Source organism: Hyperolius riggenbachi, chromosome 3 (genome assembly GCF_040937935.1).
Source record: "Hyperolius riggenbachi isolate aHypRig1 chromosome 3, aHypRig1.pri, whole genome shotgun sequence".
Classification (NCBI taxonomy): domain Eukaryota; kingdom Metazoa; phylum Chordata; class Amphibia; order Anura; family Hyperoliidae; genus Hyperolius; species Hyperolius riggenbachi.
The window spans coordinates 444,025,297-444,044,564 of NC_090648.1; the positions used below are offsets into that span (position 1 = coordinate 444,025,297).

A 19,268-nucleotide genomic window follows, 5' to 3' on the forward strand; every position below is an offset into this window, starting at 1 on the left:
CAGCATGAAATTGATCAGGAATTGGCCTGCGGTATATGGGAAGCGAATAGATCTCTCTCTAATCAAACTCGATCAGAGAGAGAGATTTGTCTCAGTCGAATCTGCTCATCATCCCTAGATGTATGGCTACCTATAGGAACTTTCTGTACTTGCTTATCTCTTACTTGTTACTCAAGTGATAACATTATGGAGCAGATTTATAAATATACCATACTTTCTGAACCAGTGTTCCCTGGATTGCTCTGCAGGGGTTCCTCGGCATTCTCCCCCATTGTGGGGGAAGCACATTATAATAGGGGGTATTATAAAAAGAAGCTGTAATTTGGGGGGTAGAATAATAATTATCACATTAATAAAAAGCACTAGGATAAGGAGACAATATAATGAGTGGCAGTGTAATGGGGGTAGTGAAATAAACCACCACACCTACTTTGAAAGACCCGGTCTCCTGCAAAATAAATGCAGGGGTTCCTCGAGATCCAAGTTATTTGCAGGGTTCCTCCAGGGTAAAAGGTTGAGAAAGGCTGATAGAGACGCACAGAAAGCTAAAGAAAATGTGGAACATTTCCCCAGAGCAGCCAATCTGGTTGCAACTGCTAAATTAATCAAAGTATTTGACTGGATGCCTTTGGCAACTATGCCAATTTTGCTCGGGGTTTCTGTGCATCTTTCCTGATAACTCAGCACCACAATATCATTTGGTTACACTTATTTTAGTCTGATTTGTAACGGTGGCAAACATAGTGGTTTTACCTTCCCCTCTATGACCTTTATACCAATGTAACTTCAAGAGGTAACTGCATAATAAGGACATCCGATTCCACACATTGGTCCTAATATACAACCATCTGGAAAACAAAATGTCCGGTGAACTGACAAATATACAAAAAGGATATTCCATTCCTTCCCATCCTTGGGCTCCAGCAAAGTTATCATTGATGGACTTCAGCAAGTCCTTGGCGGTTCCTGGCCCTGTGAAAGGGAAACAGAATATTAGGTCACTCACAGGAAGTAGTATACATTTAGATTAAATCGCTAGTGACCTCTGGCGTGAGATATTACCGATATTAAAAATCAGTTATTTCTACACTTTCTATCTTCCTCACGCTAACAGACAGCCAATATTAACCATCCCAGTCTATGCCTAACACTAACCTTCCTTCTCCATGTCCAACACTATCCTCCCCACTCTGGTGCCCAACACTATCCTTCATTCTCCAGTGCCTAACACTAACCTCCCTTCTCCTGTGCCAAACACTAAACTCCCCTCTCCATGTTTAACATTATCCTCCCCTTTCCTGTGCCCAACACTAACCTCCCTTCTCCTGACCCTAACCTCCCTTCTCTGTGCCTAACACTAACGTCCCTTCCCCGTGCCTAACACTAACCTCCCTTCCTTGTACCTAACCACTAACCCCCCTCTTATGTGCCTAACACTAACCTCACCCATCTGTGCCTAAGACTAACCTCTCCTTTCCATGCCCAACACTTACCTTCTCTCTCTCTCTCTCTCAATACCCAACACTATCTGGTGCCCAACACTATCCTTCATTCTCCAGTGCCTAACACTAACCTCCCTTCTCCTGTGCCGAACACTAAACTCCCCTCTCCATGTTTAACATTATCCTCCCCTTTCCTGTGCCCAACACTAACCTCCCTTCTCCTGACCCTAACCTCCCTTCTCTGTGCCTAACACTAACGTCCCTTCCCCGTGCCTAACACTAACCTCCCTTCCTTGTACCTAACCACTAACCCCCCTCTTATGTGCCTAACACTAACCTCACCCATCTGTGCCTAAGACTAACCTCTCCTTTCCATGCCCAACACTTACCTTCTCTCTCTCTCTCTCTCTCTCTCTCTCTCTCTCTCAATACCCAACACTATCCTCCCTTCACCATGCCTAACACTAACCTCCCCTCTCCTGTGCTTAAAACTAACCTCCCTTCTCCTTTCCCCAACACTAACCTCCCCATCTTTGGACCTAACACTAACTTCTCCTCTTCATGTCCAACACTGACCTCCTCTCTCCTGTGCCTTACATTATGCTCTTCTGTCTTATGCCTTACATTATCCTCCCCTCTTCTGTACCCTTCTCCTGTGTCTAACACTAACCTCACCCCCGGGGCTCCGCTATATTCCTATCACCTCACACTAACCCCCCCCCCCCGACACTGCCACAATGTGAAGTCATCTACAAAGCAGCTGAACGCAAAAGCGCTCAAACCGCCATCCCTAATGTCATGCAAGTTTGGCTATAGTGTGCTCTAACTACTGAAGGTAATCTATGATCATAAACTGTTCAGGGTTGCTATCTTACTGGAGATACTTTGTGCTGTGCAGGCAGAGAAAGGTTTTTGTAAAGTGCACCGGTTATGTAGGGATACCAAGTTAACTAGTGAGAAAGTAGTGCAGGTAAAATACAACTAAACGCTACATTTTAAGCTTTATTTTTTTTACATTCTGTAGCTCATTTGTTTCTTCACAAAAGTGGAATTCCAGTAACATAAGAGAAAACAAACAACTATTTTATTTTTTAAAGGAAACTGCTAATGCCAGCATTTCTTTTCAGTTTTCTCTTACTGCAAAATAAATATTTTGAGGATCATTAAACGGTAATCTCGTGGTTTGTGGCACAGCATGTGGACAGCGAGTGAAGAGGAAAGACTAGGACTAAAAGTAGGCAGGGCCATCATAATGGTTTTATTAGTGGAAATTAATTTACTTCAAGCAAATGCCTAATTTATGGTGCAACACTTTACTAATTACAACTTCTTACCTTTGTCTGTGTCATTAGCCTGAAAGAAAAGAAAAATATGGTAAAATTCTGCTTTTAAAAACAACTGCTTTATAGGTGTTTGACAACATCCTGTATAGATGCTTTCTATTGCTTTCTGCAAATGCCTAGGCCAGTCAAAGATGGTTGGAAAGTGTCACAACCATTCGTGTGAATCAAGGCTTAAAGGACAACTGTAGTGAGAGGGCTATGGAGGCTGCCATATTTATTTCCTCTTAAACAATACCAGTTGCATGGCTGTCCTGTTGATCTATTTTGGCTGCATTAGTGTCTGAATCACACCAGAAACAAGCATGCAGCTAATCCTATCAGATCTGACAATAATGTCATCAGCACCTGATCTGCTGCATGCTTGTTCAGGGTCTATAACTAAAAGTATTAGAGGCAGAGGAAATAAATATAGCAGCCTCCATATCCCTCTCACTTCAGTGGTCCTTTAAAGCAGACCTGAACTAAGAACGTTCTCTATGCTCTAAAAGACACAACAGCATAATAACCTTTAAACTAAAAACATTTCGTTGTTACAGCCGATACAACTTCCTGTTTTCATGGAAGCAGACATATTGTTAACATGCAGTGCTTTTAAATGGGCTTATCAGTCATCTCTGCCTATGGCAGTCATGTGACACAGGGAAGAGAGATTACAATTTGTGATTAGACACAAATGAGGGGAAATTAGACAGGCTAAACTCTCTAAATATACACAGGCCGCATTTCTCTAGGTTTTCGTTCTGTCCTGTGCAAAAGTTCAGGTACACTTTAAAGAGCACCCGAAGCGAAGCTTGGGTACAAAAAGAAATGAATCGAGACGGAAGCCTCTGGGTCCTATGGAGGCTTCCCACGCCATCCTCCGGTACCCCGTCGCGGATACCCAAAAGACAAGGGCTTGTTGGTAGGAACCTCTTCAGGCACGAGCGTGGCCGTACTGGGCAAGTATGGTCGTGACTATGCAGTAGCAAAGAGCCACTCAAGTACGCGTGGCTCCGCCTTACTGCACAGGCATGGCCATGCTCATCCAGTGTGGCCACGCTCGTGCCAGAAGAGGAGCACGCCCCCAATGTTAAGGAGGGTCACAGGCAGTGGTGGAAGACAGCACGAGAAGCCTCTTCTTAGGTAAGTATGTCTTTTCGCCTCAGGTTTTCCTTAGAAGGACAACAGTCAGCTAGAAAAACAACTGCAACTCTAACCTCATCATCAGCCTTTGGCTTCTCAAAGTAGCTGTGCCTTCTCTTCTCCTCCTCGAGGTCTCGTTCTCTCTCCCTCTTTCGCTCTCTCTCCCGCTCTCTGTCCCGGTCATGATCTCTCTCTCGCTCGTGTTCTCTCTCTCGTTCATGTTCTCTGTCTCGATCGTTGCCTCTGTCTCTATCGTGATCTCGGTCCCTCTCTTTCTCCCGCTGGCGGTCTCTATCTCTATCCCGATCCTTCTCTCTGTGCTTCTCTCTCTCTTTCTCACGAGGTGCTTTAGCTGCAGTTGGTACGTAGTCTCCAATATCATCAAAGATGCTGTATGAGAAAATAAAAAAAAAAAAAAAAAAAATGCTGTGAGGTCATCCTTACAGAAATCAATGACAATATCCTATTTGGTATTATTACACGCAACTCTGTGTCTTCTGACATGCAAAAAAATGTAACCACTGGGAAATACAGCACACCTATCAGAGATATATAGAGACTGCCATCTTATAAAAAAAAAAAAAAATAAATAAAAAAAAATATTTTTTTAGTTTAGAATGCTGATCCAGTCCTAGTAAATTTCTAAATCACTCAGTAAAAAATGGGCAATCAGAACAGGTGCGCTGATGTTCTTCAGCTGCATACGTATTCCAAAGGGAAAAAAAACACTACTATGGCCAGATGATCAGCAGTACAGCCAGGAAACGAGAGACATATGGAGGCTGACATATTTCCTTTTAACCACTTGCGTACCAGCAGTCCCTGGCCGCTTAAGGACCAGAGACTGCTGGTACCAAAAAACGGGGCTTACTGATGTCAGAATCACCACTGTTGCCATTCTCCCATCAGTAAAGCCCACTCGCTCTGCCGTCACTATGACAGCAGAGCTGTGTGAGATGGTCAGGAGCCAATTTCATTGGCTCCCGACCCTGTGATCAATGTGAGCCAATGAGATTGTCTCACAGTGATCACAGGGTCAAGAGCCAATTAAATCGGCTCCATGAATGGCTCATGGAGCTTTGCTGTCATACCGACTGCAGGGCGAGTGGGCATTAGCTAATGCTGGGGATACACGATACGTTTTGTACTGTGTATCGAGCTTTACGATAGATTGCGTCCCCGCCCGCGGCCGGATCGATTCCTGCTCGTACCCGCGGGCGGCTTCTTATCTGCGCCTTGTTTTTTCTTTTGTCCTGCCCGCCGGTATCCAGCGCGGAATCGATCCGGCGGGTCATCGGACACGTCTGATATTATCAATCGAGCCATTAGCGGCTCAATTGATAATGCCCAGCATAAGGGAGAGCGGCGTGATAGGCAGTAGTGGGCGGGGAAGCAGAAATCTACACCCTGGCATGGATAACAGATCCCAAACGTCGTCCGGAAGCAGTTAAACAATGCAGATTGCCTGGCTGTGCTGCTGATCCTCTGCCTCTAATACTTTTACCAATAGACCGTGAAAAAGCATGCAGATTAGATGTTTCTGACTGAAGTCTGACTAGATTCTCCACATGCTTGTTTCATGTGTATGATCCAGACACTACTGCCGCCAAAGGGAATAGCAGGACAGCCCGGCAACTGGTATTGGTTTAAAGGGAATAAATATGGCAGCCTCCATATTCCTCTCAGTTCAGGTGTCATTTAAAGGAGGCCAAGATGGCAGCATGCATAGTTGTGTAATGGCAGGATAACTTTCTATATAGGTTTTTTGTTTTTAAACAGGAAAAGTGATTTGCATAAAAGGCTTTCATATGTAAAGATATACCTTCCAACTCCTACATGATTGCCCTGTCTGCCTGACAAAGTAATATCTTCTTTGTGATAATCACAATACATCCCCAACTAATGTGGAAGCAGCCATCTTGCATAATAATGTAAATGGAACCAAATGTACAACATCCTATCAGTTTACTTTGCATACAGAAGCTCTCTGCATAGAATCATCCTGCTGTAAGGGATACAATAACAATCTCTTTGCACCCTGAAGAACTCTGTGCAGCTCTTTGACAAGGCTCCCATGAAATAAGGTAAGTACTTATTGATCTTTACAGGCACTTTTTGTGTAGGGATGGTTAATGAGATGTAAATTGTTCCGAGTTGATGCAGGATTATGCGAATTCTGTACGCACATTTATGCAGCTTGAAAATGGACCAGTCAAACACTGCCAATGTGGAATTTGATTGGTCCATTCTCAAGCGGCATAAATTTGCAAGCAGAATTTGCATACTACTGCATCTCTGAATAATTTTCATCTTATTTGACCATCCCTACATTTTTGTTTAATTGCTCTAAAAATGTAGGCAGGTAGTCTATTGGAGCATAGGAGACATTCCGATTGCAGTTCTGCTTTAAATTGAACCGAGCAGCATTTTTAGCACCCAGGGCATCTGAATGGCACATTATATATACCATGGTAACAATGTGATTCATTACTAAAAAACAAAATCCATTCTACCTCTTTTTACATTTCAATGTTTGTTAGAGGCTTTTATTGCGTTACTACTGCTACCTGCAGAAAAAGCAGGCAGATAAGGAATACTGTAATTAGCAGTAGCCAGGGGAAAGTAAAAGCTTTCATTAGCAGGGGGGGGGGGGGGGCGGAGGGGAAGAAGAGGACACTGTACTTCAAACAGTTTAGATAACTCACACTTTATTACATTCACACCTTCTCCTGGATTCAAGATGGAAGAGGCAAGGGGAGTAATGGCAGCTATTAGAAACCGGGACGACCTTGATAATTCTTCTTAGAGATTCTGATCTACGAAGGTGAGTACTAGAGATCTTCTCTTCCTTCTCTCTCTCCCCCCCCCCCCCCTTTCTCTCCTTTCTTCCTCCCATCAGTCTGCTGCCCATGCGGAGCGCGCACAAGCACCTGGTTGGTTGACAGGAGCAACTGAGGCGCTGCAAATTCACTGCCTGTCACCTGCTTGTGTAAAAGATACCCTAATACAGGTACTGGCTTAATAGAATTAATGAATCTTTTGTCATATGTGATTTTGGAGTTCCCCTTTAACAAATGAATTCTGTAAAAGACATTAGTAGAATATGCAATAAAATGCAAAATATCTTACTTCAGATCTGCTTCTGGCGGTTTCTTTTCATCCAACTTGCCTGTAAAAATGAAAACGCATAATTAAGGAAGGAAAGAAAAAGCTGTGCAGGAAATTGCTTGCATCCTCTGAGGAGCTGGGCAGATGCCGGGGCCTGTCTGTCTCCAGCTGCAGTAAGCAAACAGATGATTGCATGGGGATTACAAGACTCCCTGGAAAGTTATGAGCAGCAATGGCTGCAGTGTGCACAGATGTCTGACTCGTTGGTGAAAGGCGAGGGAAAGCCTGTGATTAGATATGTCCCTATGTAGAGGCATCAGCTGCAGGTGACAAGGGTATTATGCATTATTATAGCGCTGACATGCTTTCTACAAAGCTTTATAGAATAGGTTATACCTGAAATCTGAGGATATAAAAATGTACCTGTGGGGAAACATTTATACTCACCGGTCCCTCTTTTGCTGGCTGCAGTAGAGAAGTAGCTACAAGTTGCTGAATGGTACACACTTTCAATTGTGATTGGCCAATCACTGACCAATTTTACCACCTCTGTGTAATATGATGTTTTACCTACACAATCTGCTCATAGTATTCAATATTAATTGACCCTCATACTACATAGAGGTGGTGAAATTGTATGTGATTGGCCAATCACAATTGAAAGTGTGTACCACGCAGCAACTTGTAGCTACATCTCTACTGCAGCCAGCAAAGAAGGACAGGTAAGTATAAATGCTACAGATTGATAGATGCCCAAGGCTATGCAACAAATTACCTGTGTGTTAAAGAGTAACTGTCAGGCTGCAAAAGCTAATTTAAACCTCTATTCTCCTGTGTTAAACAGTTTAGAAGGAAGCCAAAAAGGCAATACTGAAGTTAAAAATCTCTCTTAGTGTTGATGTGTGCTGAACTGCAAGGATGTTAGACCCAAGCTCTTAAGAGGCCGAGAGGCCGCATACCATACTGCAAAGCATTCTGGGGCCCTCCCCTCGGCTGCTAGGGATAAGTTACAGGGCTTGTGTTACAACAGCAGCAGCTCACAGCACTGAAAAATCTCCCAGCAGAGTACACTGCAGGAGTCCGCTATTGTTCCTAGCCACATGGCTAATTAATATTCACTGCACAGTACTGTTATTCAGTAGGAGCTTTTCTGTGAGTGGAATCATCAGGAAGCAGGCAGGACATCACGACACATTTGGCTTCATAGGAGACAGACAAACATGGAACCTGCCATGAGCTGTCAGGAGCATCATTCTCTGCAAATACTATATAAAGATTCTGTGAAATCCAAACGTGGACAGTGAAATGCATATGTAATGCAAGTACAGCCCATCCTTAGCTACTGATATATGTGTTTATTTTCTCTGAGACCTTATACCTAACAGCTCCTCTTTAAAGCCCATAAGTGGTCCTGAACTCAGAACTTCCTCTCTGCTTTAAAAGATAACAGCATAATAACCTTTAAAGAAAAACAAATCCTGCAATAAATCTGCAGTGTGTCTACTTCCTGCTATCAGGATGTTAACCCTATGTCTGCTTCCATGTGTTTACAGAGTTCCCCTTCGCCGTTCTTAGGGCCTGTGATCAATGATCCACAGCATCAATGAGATGCCCTGGTCACTGATAAACCAAAAGTAAGATAAACACATGCATTAAATCCTGTAACACTACACATTAGGGATACATTGAAAGGGGAGGGGGACATCTAGTGGCCAAATAGTAAATTACATCCCATTACATTACATACAAATACATGAATCTCCCATTAAAATTATCCCTTTACCTCCCCCACTCTCTCATAGTTACCAAAATAACATTGTATTTATATTAAATATAGTTGAGTCCGGCACCATCCACTTAATGCTCTTACAGTTTATTAAAAGATTGCTGACATATCACACGACGTTTCGGAGGATACAACCTCCTTTATCAAGTTGTATCAGCATCTAACATATAACACACATATCACACTTTTTATAGTAAATCTTTACACAATTAAACAATCAGCATTAGCTGTCGCGCTATGGCGACCAATCCCCTTACGTCCGCCTTGCGGACCTGATGGGGAACTTCTCATGCATATGCATATCTGCTGTGTCTCCAAACATTGAGACAATTGGAGCGGCTAACGTGCACGGAAGGTGCGCTGTCTCGCCAAGCCGCCCTGCATGGCGCCGACCTATGGGCAAGCTGCCTCCAGATGACGTGACTTCAGGCACCTCCCACCACGTGTGCGGACCTGAGGGGAGACTGCTAACCCCGAAGGCGGAGGTAACTCCGCCTGCTGGCAGCGTCATGCCACGGGGAGGTAGAGCGGACGTGTCATCATCCGCCCACTCCCCGTTACCAGGCAACCAAGCGGACGCACCATTCCAGCTCGCCCCGCTCTCAATAAAGCCAGGAACAATGCGAGCATTGAGCAGTACATGTTGAGTAAAATTCTCGTCACTAAGAGAAGCAGTCTCCTCTCCTTAAAGGCATCATACCCAGCAACAGGCTATCAATAAGTGAACAACTAAATAATAATACAAACAATATTATATAAATGGGAGCATGTCATAATCCCTATTCATCCCTCTGGGCTCTAATGTATCTAGTCTGCGTATCCATGCCGCTTCTCTATAGAGTAATCTCTTTAATCTATCTCCTCCACGTCTTAAGGGGGGAATCTGCTCCAAGATTTGAAATCTCAATTGGCTAACTGAGTGATTGGCTGCTGAGAAGTGATTAGGCACTGATAGTTCTTTTGCATTATTTCGAATGGTACTTTTAGGAGCTGACAGTCTAACCTTCATGGGTTGTGTGGTTTGTCCAATATATAGCAAACCACAGGGACACTTAAGAGCATATACAATGAACCGAGAATTACAATCAAATTGTCCCTTGATATAAAACCTAGTCCCTAAATGTGGATGACATATGTAATTCCCCTTAATTACACTATGGCAGTGAACACAATTAAGACATGGATAGGTACCATTGGGACGGGTCGACTGTGCACCCCTGAGTTTTTGGGTGCCCATGTCAGCCCGTACCAGTCTATCCCTTAGGGTAGGGGCCCGTCTATATGACATGAGTGGTGAATTTTGAAATTCCTCAGTATGAGGAAATGACGTTCTTAATAGATGCCAGTTGCTACGTATGATGCCTGCTATCTTCTCACTATAAACATTGAACTGACTAACAAAAGGTATTCTTCTATTAATATTAGACCTCTGACGTCCCTGTTTATTGCCAGGTATCCCGATCTTTTCTCTGGCTTTGTTCAGCAGTCTATGTGGGTATTGTCTCCTAGCAAACTTATCTTGCATTTCATTTAATCTAAGCTCCCTAGTGTCCCTGTCATCTACTATTCTAGTCACTCTTTGGAATTGGCTCAAAAGGTATTGAGCGTTTTGTAGCAGGCGGGTGAAAGCTCCCATAGCACAATGTGGAGTTAGAGCTTGGATTAAATGAAATGCAAGATAAGTTTGCTAGGAGACAATACCCACATAGACTGCTGAACAAAGCCAGAGAAAAGATCGGGATACCTGGCAATAAACAGGGACGTCAGAGGTCTAATATTAACCTGCTGAGCGGTCTGGACGAGCTCAGCTCGTCCAACACCGCCAGAGGCTGCCGCTCAGGCCCTGCTGGGCCGATTCTGATGAAATAAAAAGCAGCACACGCAGCCGGCACTTTGCCAGCCGCGTGTGCTGCCTGATCGCCGCCGCTTTGCGGCGATTCGGCGCGAGCAGCGGCGAAAGAGGGTCCCCCCAGCCGCCTGAGCCCAGCGTAGCCGGAACAAAAAGTTCCGGCCAGCGCTAAGGGCTGGATCGGAGGCGGCTGACGTCAGGACGTCGGCTGACGTCGATGACGTCACTCCGCTCGTCGCTATGGCGACGATGTAAGCAAAACAAGGAAGGCCGCTCATTGCGGCCTTCCTTGTTTATTCTGGGCGCCGGAGGCGATCGGAAGATCGCCTCCGGAGCGCCCTCTAGTGGGCTTTCATGCAGCCAACTTTCAGTTGGCTGCATGAAATAGTTTTTTTTTTATTTAAAAAAAACCCTCCCGCAGCCACCCTGGCGATTTAATCAGAACGCCAGGGTGGTTAATAGAAGAATACCTTTTGTTAGTCAGTTCAATGTTTATAGTGAGAAGATAGCAGGCATCATACGTAGCAACTGGCATCTATTAAGAACGTCATTTCCTCATACTGAGGAATTTCAAAATTCACCACTCATGCCATATAGACGGGCCCCTACACTAAGGGATAGACTGGTACGGGCTGACATGGGCACCCAAAAACTCAGGGGTGCACAGTCGACCCGTCCCAATGGTACCTATCCATGTCTTAATTGTGTTCACTGCCATAGTGTAATTAAGGGGAATTACATATGTCATCCACATTTAGGGACTAGGTTTTATATCAAGGGACAATTTGATTGTAATTCTCGGTTCATTGTATATGCTCTTAAGTGTCCCTGTGGTTTGCTATATATTGGACAAACCACACAACCCATGAAGGTTAGACTGTCAGCTCATAAAAGTACCATTCGAAAGAATGCAAAAGAACTATCAGTGCCTAATCACTTCTCAGCAGCCAATCACTCAGTTAGCCAATTGAGATTTCAAATCTTGGAGCAGATTCCCCCCTTAAGACGTGGAGGAGATAGATTAAAGAGATTACTCTATAGAGAAGCGGCATAGATACGCAGACTAGATACATTAGAGCCCAGAGGGATGAATAGGGATTAGGACATGCTCCCATTTATATAATATTGTTTGTATTATTATTTAGTTGTTCACTTATTGATAGCCTGTTGCTGGGTATGATGCCTTTAAGGAGAGGAGACTGCTTCTCTTAGTGACGAGAATTTTACTCAACATGTACTGCTCAATGCTCGCATTGTTCCTGGCTTTATTGAGAGTGGGGCGAGCTGAAATGGTGCGTCCGCTTGGTTGCCTAGTAACGGGGGGCGGGCGGATGAGGACACGTCCGCTCTACCTCCCCGTGGCATGACGCTGCCAGCAGGCGGAGTTACCGCCGCCTTCGGGGTTAGCAGTCTCCCCTAAGGTCCGCACACGTGGTGGGAGGTGCCTGAAGTCATAGGTCGGCGCCATGCAGGGCGGCTTGGCGAGACAGCGCACCTTCCGTGCACGTTAGCCGCTCCCATTGTCTCAATGTTTGGAGACACAGCAGATATGCATATGCATGAGAAGTTCCCCATCAGGTCCGCAAGGCGGACGTAAGGGGATTGGTTGCCATAGCGCGACAGCTAATGCTGATTGGTTAATTGTGTAAAGATTTACTATAAAAAGTGTGATATGTGTGTTATATGTTAGATGCTGATACAACTTGATAAAGGAGGTTGTATCCTCCGAAACGTCGTGTGATATGTCAGCAATCTTTTAATAAACTGTAAGAGCATTAAGTGGATGGTGCCGGACTCAACTATATTTACTGAAGTTTGGAATTGATAGCTGTCAAGTCCTTATCCTGGCACATCCCACAACTTTAGAACTGGAGTGCGGATTACCTTTATCTCTACAACATGTATTTATATTAAAAAAACAAAAAAAGAGATTTAAAAGGAAATAGTTACATTAGGGACTTTAATATGTATGTCATGAGGGTATTTTACTGTTATTTTGAAAGTAAGGGCTTGTAATTAGTGACAGATTACAAACTGAAAAAAATACACCTTTATTTCCAAATAAAATATTGTCACCATACATTGTACTAGGGACATAGTTTAATGTGTACCAGATATGATTAAATCTTAAGATTCGATACTTACCCCAGAGCTTCCTCCAGCCCCATAAACACGTGCAAGTCCCTCGCCATCCTCCCACGGTCTGTCGTTCAGCGGCAATCAGCCCCGGTAATTGCTTCAGTTGGGTCCCATCTGGGTCTTCTGCGCAATTGAAGCAATTACTGGGAGTGATCGCAGCTAAACGGCAGACCGCGGGAGGATGGTGTGGGACTCACGCGTGTTTATGGGGCTGTAGGAAGCCCTGGCTAAGTATCGAATCTTTAGATTTAAACACCTCTGGTTTACATTAAACGTTGCAATAACCAGAACAAAAGGGCAAATAAAATGGCTTTTATCCACAGTAGTACGTTTTATTTTAAGACTAGAACGGACGAAAACTGATAAATAATGATTTTTTTTTCTTTTTATTCCCGTTAGAAATGCATTTAGAATAAAATAATTCTTAGCAAATCGTCCCACCCAAAGAAAGTCTAATTGGGGGCAAAAAAACAAGGTATAGATCATTTTGTTGTGATACGTAGTGATAAAGGTATTGGCGAATGAAAGGTGCTGACAGGTGAAAATTGCTCTGATCCACAAGGGGAAAAACCCGTCAGTGGTGAAGTGGTTAAAGAGTAGACATGAATTTGCATGAAAAACTAAAAATGCAAGCTGAAAAAATCATTGCCTGGAGTAAAATAGTGTAAGTACGGTAGTTCTATTTTCAGCCAATAATGTAACATGAGAGAAACAGGAAGGGAAAAGCAGTGGATGACAATTACCTTTATCCTTCTTCTTCAGTTTCTTGTTACGAGTTCCTTGTCTCAGGTAAGACAAGATTTGGGTCAGTTTGCTGATGACAATATCATTAGTTGTGAGAGTTGTTTGAGCCTGAAAAATGAATATCATTGTTGAAGTGCTTTGACTTTCACACTGCCTGTTATAATACATAGACAATCAAAAAGGATCACGAATTCTAACATCGATTTTCCCATTCGATTCCCTGCAGATTTGATCACTTTGGTAGAATCGGATGGAAATCAATTCTTTACAATGTTCGATCAACTGAATTTTCATCGATTTTCACAAAAATGTTTTTTTTTTTTACGTGTCTGAAAATCTAGGTCCACTGGGGGTTGGGCAAGAGAGCCGGTAGATCGGCAGCCCATCGACCAAATAGTACAATGCTGTGGTTCAATTGGTTTTCAATAGATTCTCTGCTGAAATCTATTTAAAAAAATGATGTGCTGTGTGTGTTAGGAATCAATTCCTTCTAAATGGATTCCTTTCAGGAAGCAATCGATCATTATGGAACATTGGGTGGAAATCTATAGGTGTATAGCCAGCTTTAGCATTCACCACAGTGGTAGGTATGGCATGTATTTATTAAAAAACTAAAAAAAATTGACAGCTCAACCTGACCTGGATATATGTGCCATGTGCTTAACAGGAGGGTGCTGGAGTCAGGGCAGCCAGCCCTCAGGGCCCTTTTCCACCAGCGCGTTTGCGCTGGCTGAATCGCAAAAACGCAAACCGCTAGCGATTTTACAATCGCTACGGTTTGCTTTTTAACATAGGAATCGCGGTAGGTCATTTCCACTACCGCGATTCGTTTTTGTCAGGAACGCGAACGCGCGGCGGAGCGATATTTGCCGCGATTTTGCTATGCAGTGCATAGCATAGCAAAATCGCGGCGGCGAACATCGGGGAATCGCCGGTAATTGCGATTCAGCAATCGCTAGCGTTCAGCGTGAACGCTAGCGATTGCAAGTGGAAAAGGGCCCTAAGGCAGTACAAATATTCAAAAATTCCTCCGCACACCTTCCATAGGATAAAACCATAAATCCTTCTATTAAATTATCATAGAAAAATAGCAAAGATAGGGCAGCATGCAAGCTGACGCGTTTCTGACCCTGCCGGGTCCTTAGTCATAACTATTGTACCATGCTTCAAGCTGTCAATACCCAGAGACCACACCCCCTTTCCAACACCCCTCCACAAGTGACTTAACATTCTTAAAGGGGAATACCCCTGGTGGAAGGAGAGTAGACTCCAGTGTATTGCACAATTATTTACATACATACAAATAATACATTAAAAGACAACAATCCAGTAGAGCCAACCTACTATCATCTTGATTATTTCAACCCCCACAGCTATCACCACAGGTATGGGGCGTGAAATAATCATGATGATAGTAGGTTGGCTGTACTGGATTGTTGTCTCAATGTATTTTATGTATATGTATGTATATAAATAAATTGTGCAATACACTGTTGCCCATCCTGTGTATCGGAAAACGATCTTTCGGGCAACAATGCAGTACTGACACATCCCTAGCCCTGAGGCTGGTGAAGTGTTCTGTTGCTATGGACAACTGGGGGGGGGGGGGGGGGGAAATCAGCGGACAACAGACCTCCTACAATCAGCCGGCGGGGCATGTAAGAAGCATTGCGAATAGTCATGCTCTGGCATTAAAGGTCATTGTAAATCAGACAGGTCGGATTTAAATGATAATCGCATAAGATATCTGCCCAAGTATGAGGTATAATAACTTGCGCAAGCATCAAGTTCAACAATTTAATGATACCCAAGAAATATTAATTGGCGGCCGCTGTACACACGATCATAAGCTGATAGTGACACGGTAGCTAGATGGGTGGTCACTCTTAGGGCTCGTTCACACTAGAGGTGCTCTTTCATTTTTTTAAGCACTGGCGATTTTTCAAAATTGCCCTGAAAGCGCTTACACCATGCTTTCCTATGCGCCAGTTCAGATTAGGGCGATCCGTCCGCTTTCCGATCTGAAAAGCGCTGCATGGACCATTTTTGTGGCGATTCTGTGATAATGGGGGTATAGGAAAAACGCAAAGTGCTAGAAAAAGCACTTTTGCCATCAATTTCATGGACATTTTTTTTCCCTGTCAATTTAAATGTGAAATGTTTCCGAGATTTTTAGGTCCCTTTTCCTTTAAAAATAAGGCCTAGGACACTTAGAAATCGCAAAACGCCCCAAAAAGCGCTTACAAAACCGCTTACCAAAAACGCCCAATGCACAGAAATCACCGGGAATCGCAAAAAAAAAGCGTCAAAAACCACCAACACGAAAGCGATCGGAACGCAATGTGAACAAGGCCTTAAGGTGGCCATACACTGGCCCGATTCGCCGCCGTTTCGACAACAGATTCGATCACTGGGATCGAATCTGCTGCCAATCGTTCGCGCTACACGCCGAATTTCGATCCTTTTCGTCCGATCCCGTCGATCGCTCCCGCAGGTAGGGAGCGCGTCGCTAGCGGCGTTCGAGTACCCGACAACCGACGCAATAGAGCCGCATACATTACCTGCTCCGCCGGCACGTCTACGCCCGGTCACCGCTGCTCCGTGTCCGCGCTGGTCTCCGGCATGCTTCAGTTCCTCCGGCCCGGCAGAAAGTTTAAACAGTAGAGGGCGCTCTACTGTTTAAACTTCCTGCCGGGCAGGAAGAAGTAAAGCATGCCGGGGCCGGAGACCAGAGCGGAGACGGAGCAGCGGTGACCTGGGGACTGGAGTCGCGCCGGCGGAGCAGGTAATGTATGCGGGCGGGGGGGAGCGGCGGCAGCACCACCACCACAACAGATTGTGAACGGTTTCAGGCTGAAATCGGTTCACAATCTGTTTGCAGTAAAGGTAGCCATACGATCCCTCTCTGATCAGATTCGATCAGATAGGGATCTGTCAGTTGGTCGAATCTGATGGCAAATCGACCAGTGTATGGCTACCTTTATAGTCTTTTTCTGGCTACCAGATAACAAATGCACTATGCAGTGTGAATCTAAAGCTGTCCATACACTGAATGATGTGGCCAACAGATAGATCCCCATCAGATCATAATTTGATCACAGAGGGATCTATCTGATCAGATCCCTCCACACTCTGCACACAGATTTTCAATAGACTTCAGCATGAAATCTATAAAAATAATTAGTGGGGCTGCTTACTGCCTGTCAGGTCCAGGGCTGTGGAGTCTGAGCAATTTTGGGTACCTGGAGTCAGAGGTTTCATAAACTGAGGAGTCGGATGCTTTTTGTAGCAACTTCACAACTTCAACTCAGGTTGTGCAGAGTGTACCTACAGGGTAGTTCCGTTTCCCCTGATACAGCATACCTCCATAGTTGGGCAGTCAGCCTTGCTGCGAATCAATGTGGTGGGAATATCTGTGTCTGCATATTCATCATCCAAATCCACCACGTACGCCATTCGTCCCGGCAGGAAGAGCTCATTGCGTTCGTACGCCTTGCCTTTGAATAAGTTACGGTAAATGTTGCGACCTGTTAAAGAGATGATCACGTTTCATTAGAATGCTTGTGTTTTCATGCTATTATAGAAGACAATGTAACAGACAAATAATTAGATGGAAGTATACCAAGTCGAGTCTTGAATTCAATTTTATTTTCAGGATCTTCATCTTTCCTAGAGGCAATAAAGACATTTAGTTAGAAGGTGCAAATGTAGTAATGGTTAGCTAGCATCTGTAGGTACTGAATACTATAGCTGAATAGAGAAAAGCAATCCAAACTGAGCAAATGATAAATTAATGCAAAATCTAGATGTAGTCAAAGGGCAACTGGAGGATGCCATATTTATTTCCTTTAAAGCAATTCTAATTGTCCAGTAACCCTGCTGATCCTCTACCTCCAATAGTTTTAGCTATAGACCCTAAACAAGCATCCAGTAAATCAGGTGTCTGACATTATTGTCAGATCTGATGAGATTAGCTGCATGGGCTGCCAGGCAACTGGTATGGTTTAAAAGGAAATAAATACGGCAGCTTCCATATTCTTCTCACTTTAGTTGTCCTTTAAAGTTGCTACTAACTGCCAGAGAAATAGGTAATTTGTCAGTCACCTTAGCCCCTCCCTTTCCACCTCTCAAACCTATGTTTTCATCCTCAGAGTTATGGAAAGGCTCATTGAGCAATAGGGAAGCTCTGGAGGTCCATAAACTTTACATCACTTTTACCTTCACCGCATTTCAGTGGCATAGCGTGTCCAAACAATCCAGAAGAGGCATATCATATCATTTTTTTTTTGGGGGGGGGTTCAGGCAGCCGGATCCCCTCTGTGGCGTCCTGAGCTGTGTGTCCCCCCTTTAGCCAGATGTCCTCCCTGCACGCAGCAGCCTTCACTCACCTTCCAAGCTCCATCTCTGCTCCTACTGCCGCTCAGTTCCGGGTCGCAGCTTGATGAGGTCATCAAGCCGGGACCCGGCGCTGACGTCAGAGGGAGCCGAGACGCCCGCCAGAGCAGTGGGGAGCGCCAATCATCGCGGGAACGGCAGGGAAGTGAGTGTATCCCAGGCATGGGCAAACTCGGCCCTCCAGCTGTTAAGGAACTACAACTCCCATAATGCATTGCAGGAGTCTGACAGCCACAGTCATGACTCAAAGGCAAATGCATTGTGGGACTTGTAGTTCCATAACAGCTGGAGGGCCGAGTTTGCCCATGCCTGGTGTATCCTCTTCTTCCCCCCCCCCCACCTCCGCAGCTGATCACGTGATCAGCAGCCATACGCTATGGCTGCTGGTCACTGAGGGGAGAAGTCAGCTGTCATATGACAGCTTAATCTCCCCTCTCAGGTGCGCACCATCGCGTCAGGGAGCGGTAATGGGGGGCGGCGTAGATCCTACACCACATCAGGCTTGAACAGCCACAAGTGCGGCGTAGGATCTCATAGAGGCGGTCCCCAAAAGGTTAAAGAGAGCCCGAGGTGGAATAAAATAAAAAACAAAAACAGATACTCCAGAAGCTTCCTGTGTCCTCCTGGAAACCACTGATGCTGCCAGGGACCTTCTTAACTTGTGACTATGCTCCTCTTCGTGCAAGAGTGCGGCTGGGCTGTGCAAGTACGGCTGTGCCTGAGCAGTCACATCACATACAAGGTACAAGGGTGAGTTCTTTAGCCAGAAATATGGCTGTGCGATGGGGGCATCGTATGCCCCATCGCTAGCAAATCTTTATATGGCCAGATGGGAGGAGGAGGCCATTAGGAGAGGGGGGTTCGAATATATGTTTATGGAAACGTTATATTGACGATCTCTTGATCTTTTGGTCGGGAGATGCAGGAGCCCTTGATATATATATGAGGGAGATAAATAGTATTGAACCAAATATCCAGCTCACATTAGAACAAGATGAGCAGGAGATACACTTCTTGGACTTGACAATTACGAAAAATGTCCCCTCAGTAACCACAAAATGTTATTTTAAAAAAACGGACAGAAATGGGTACATACCCACATCAAGCTGCCATCACACAGCTTGGATACAAGGGGTACCCAGAGGGCAGTTTACTAGGATAAGGAGAAACTGCTCAAATACACAAGATTATGGAACACAATCTGAGATCATTAAGAAAAGATTTGTAGAAAAAGGGTATAATGAATTGATTGGATCGAATGGTAAAGGAAATAGCAGAAAAAGAGAGGGCGGATCTGTTGGGTGAACACCATAAAAATGCAGTAACACCCACAATGGCCT

General features: G+C 44.5%; 1 protein-coding gene across 2 annotated transcripts in view; it reads right to left on the minus strand.

Moving 5' to 3' along the window:
- IK (IK cytokine) overlaps nucleotides 1–19,268 on the minus strand; it is a 67,927-nt gene that overhangs the window by 25,641 nt on the left and 23,018 nt on the right. For both annotated transcript variants that reach the window (XM_068277808.1, XM_068277809.1), the window contains exons 8-14: nucleotides 17,156–17,202; nucleotides 16,897–17,060; nucleotides 13,533–13,641; nucleotides 7,037–7,076; nucleotides 3,982–4,297; nucleotides 2,777–2,795; nucleotides 897–972 (exon numbers count right to left, since the gene is read on the minus strand). In XM_068277808.1, the coding sequence (XP_068133909.1) occupies nucleotides 897–972; nucleotides 2,777–2,795; nucleotides 3,982–4,297; nucleotides 7,037–7,076; nucleotides 13,533–13,641; nucleotides 16,897–17,060; nucleotides 17,156–17,202 (771 nt within the window). The remainder of the gene's footprint in view (nucleotides 1–896; nucleotides 973–2,776; nucleotides 2,796–3,981; nucleotides 4,298–7,036; nucleotides 7,077–13,532; nucleotides 13,642–16,896; nucleotides 17,061–17,155; nucleotides 17,203–19,268) is intronic.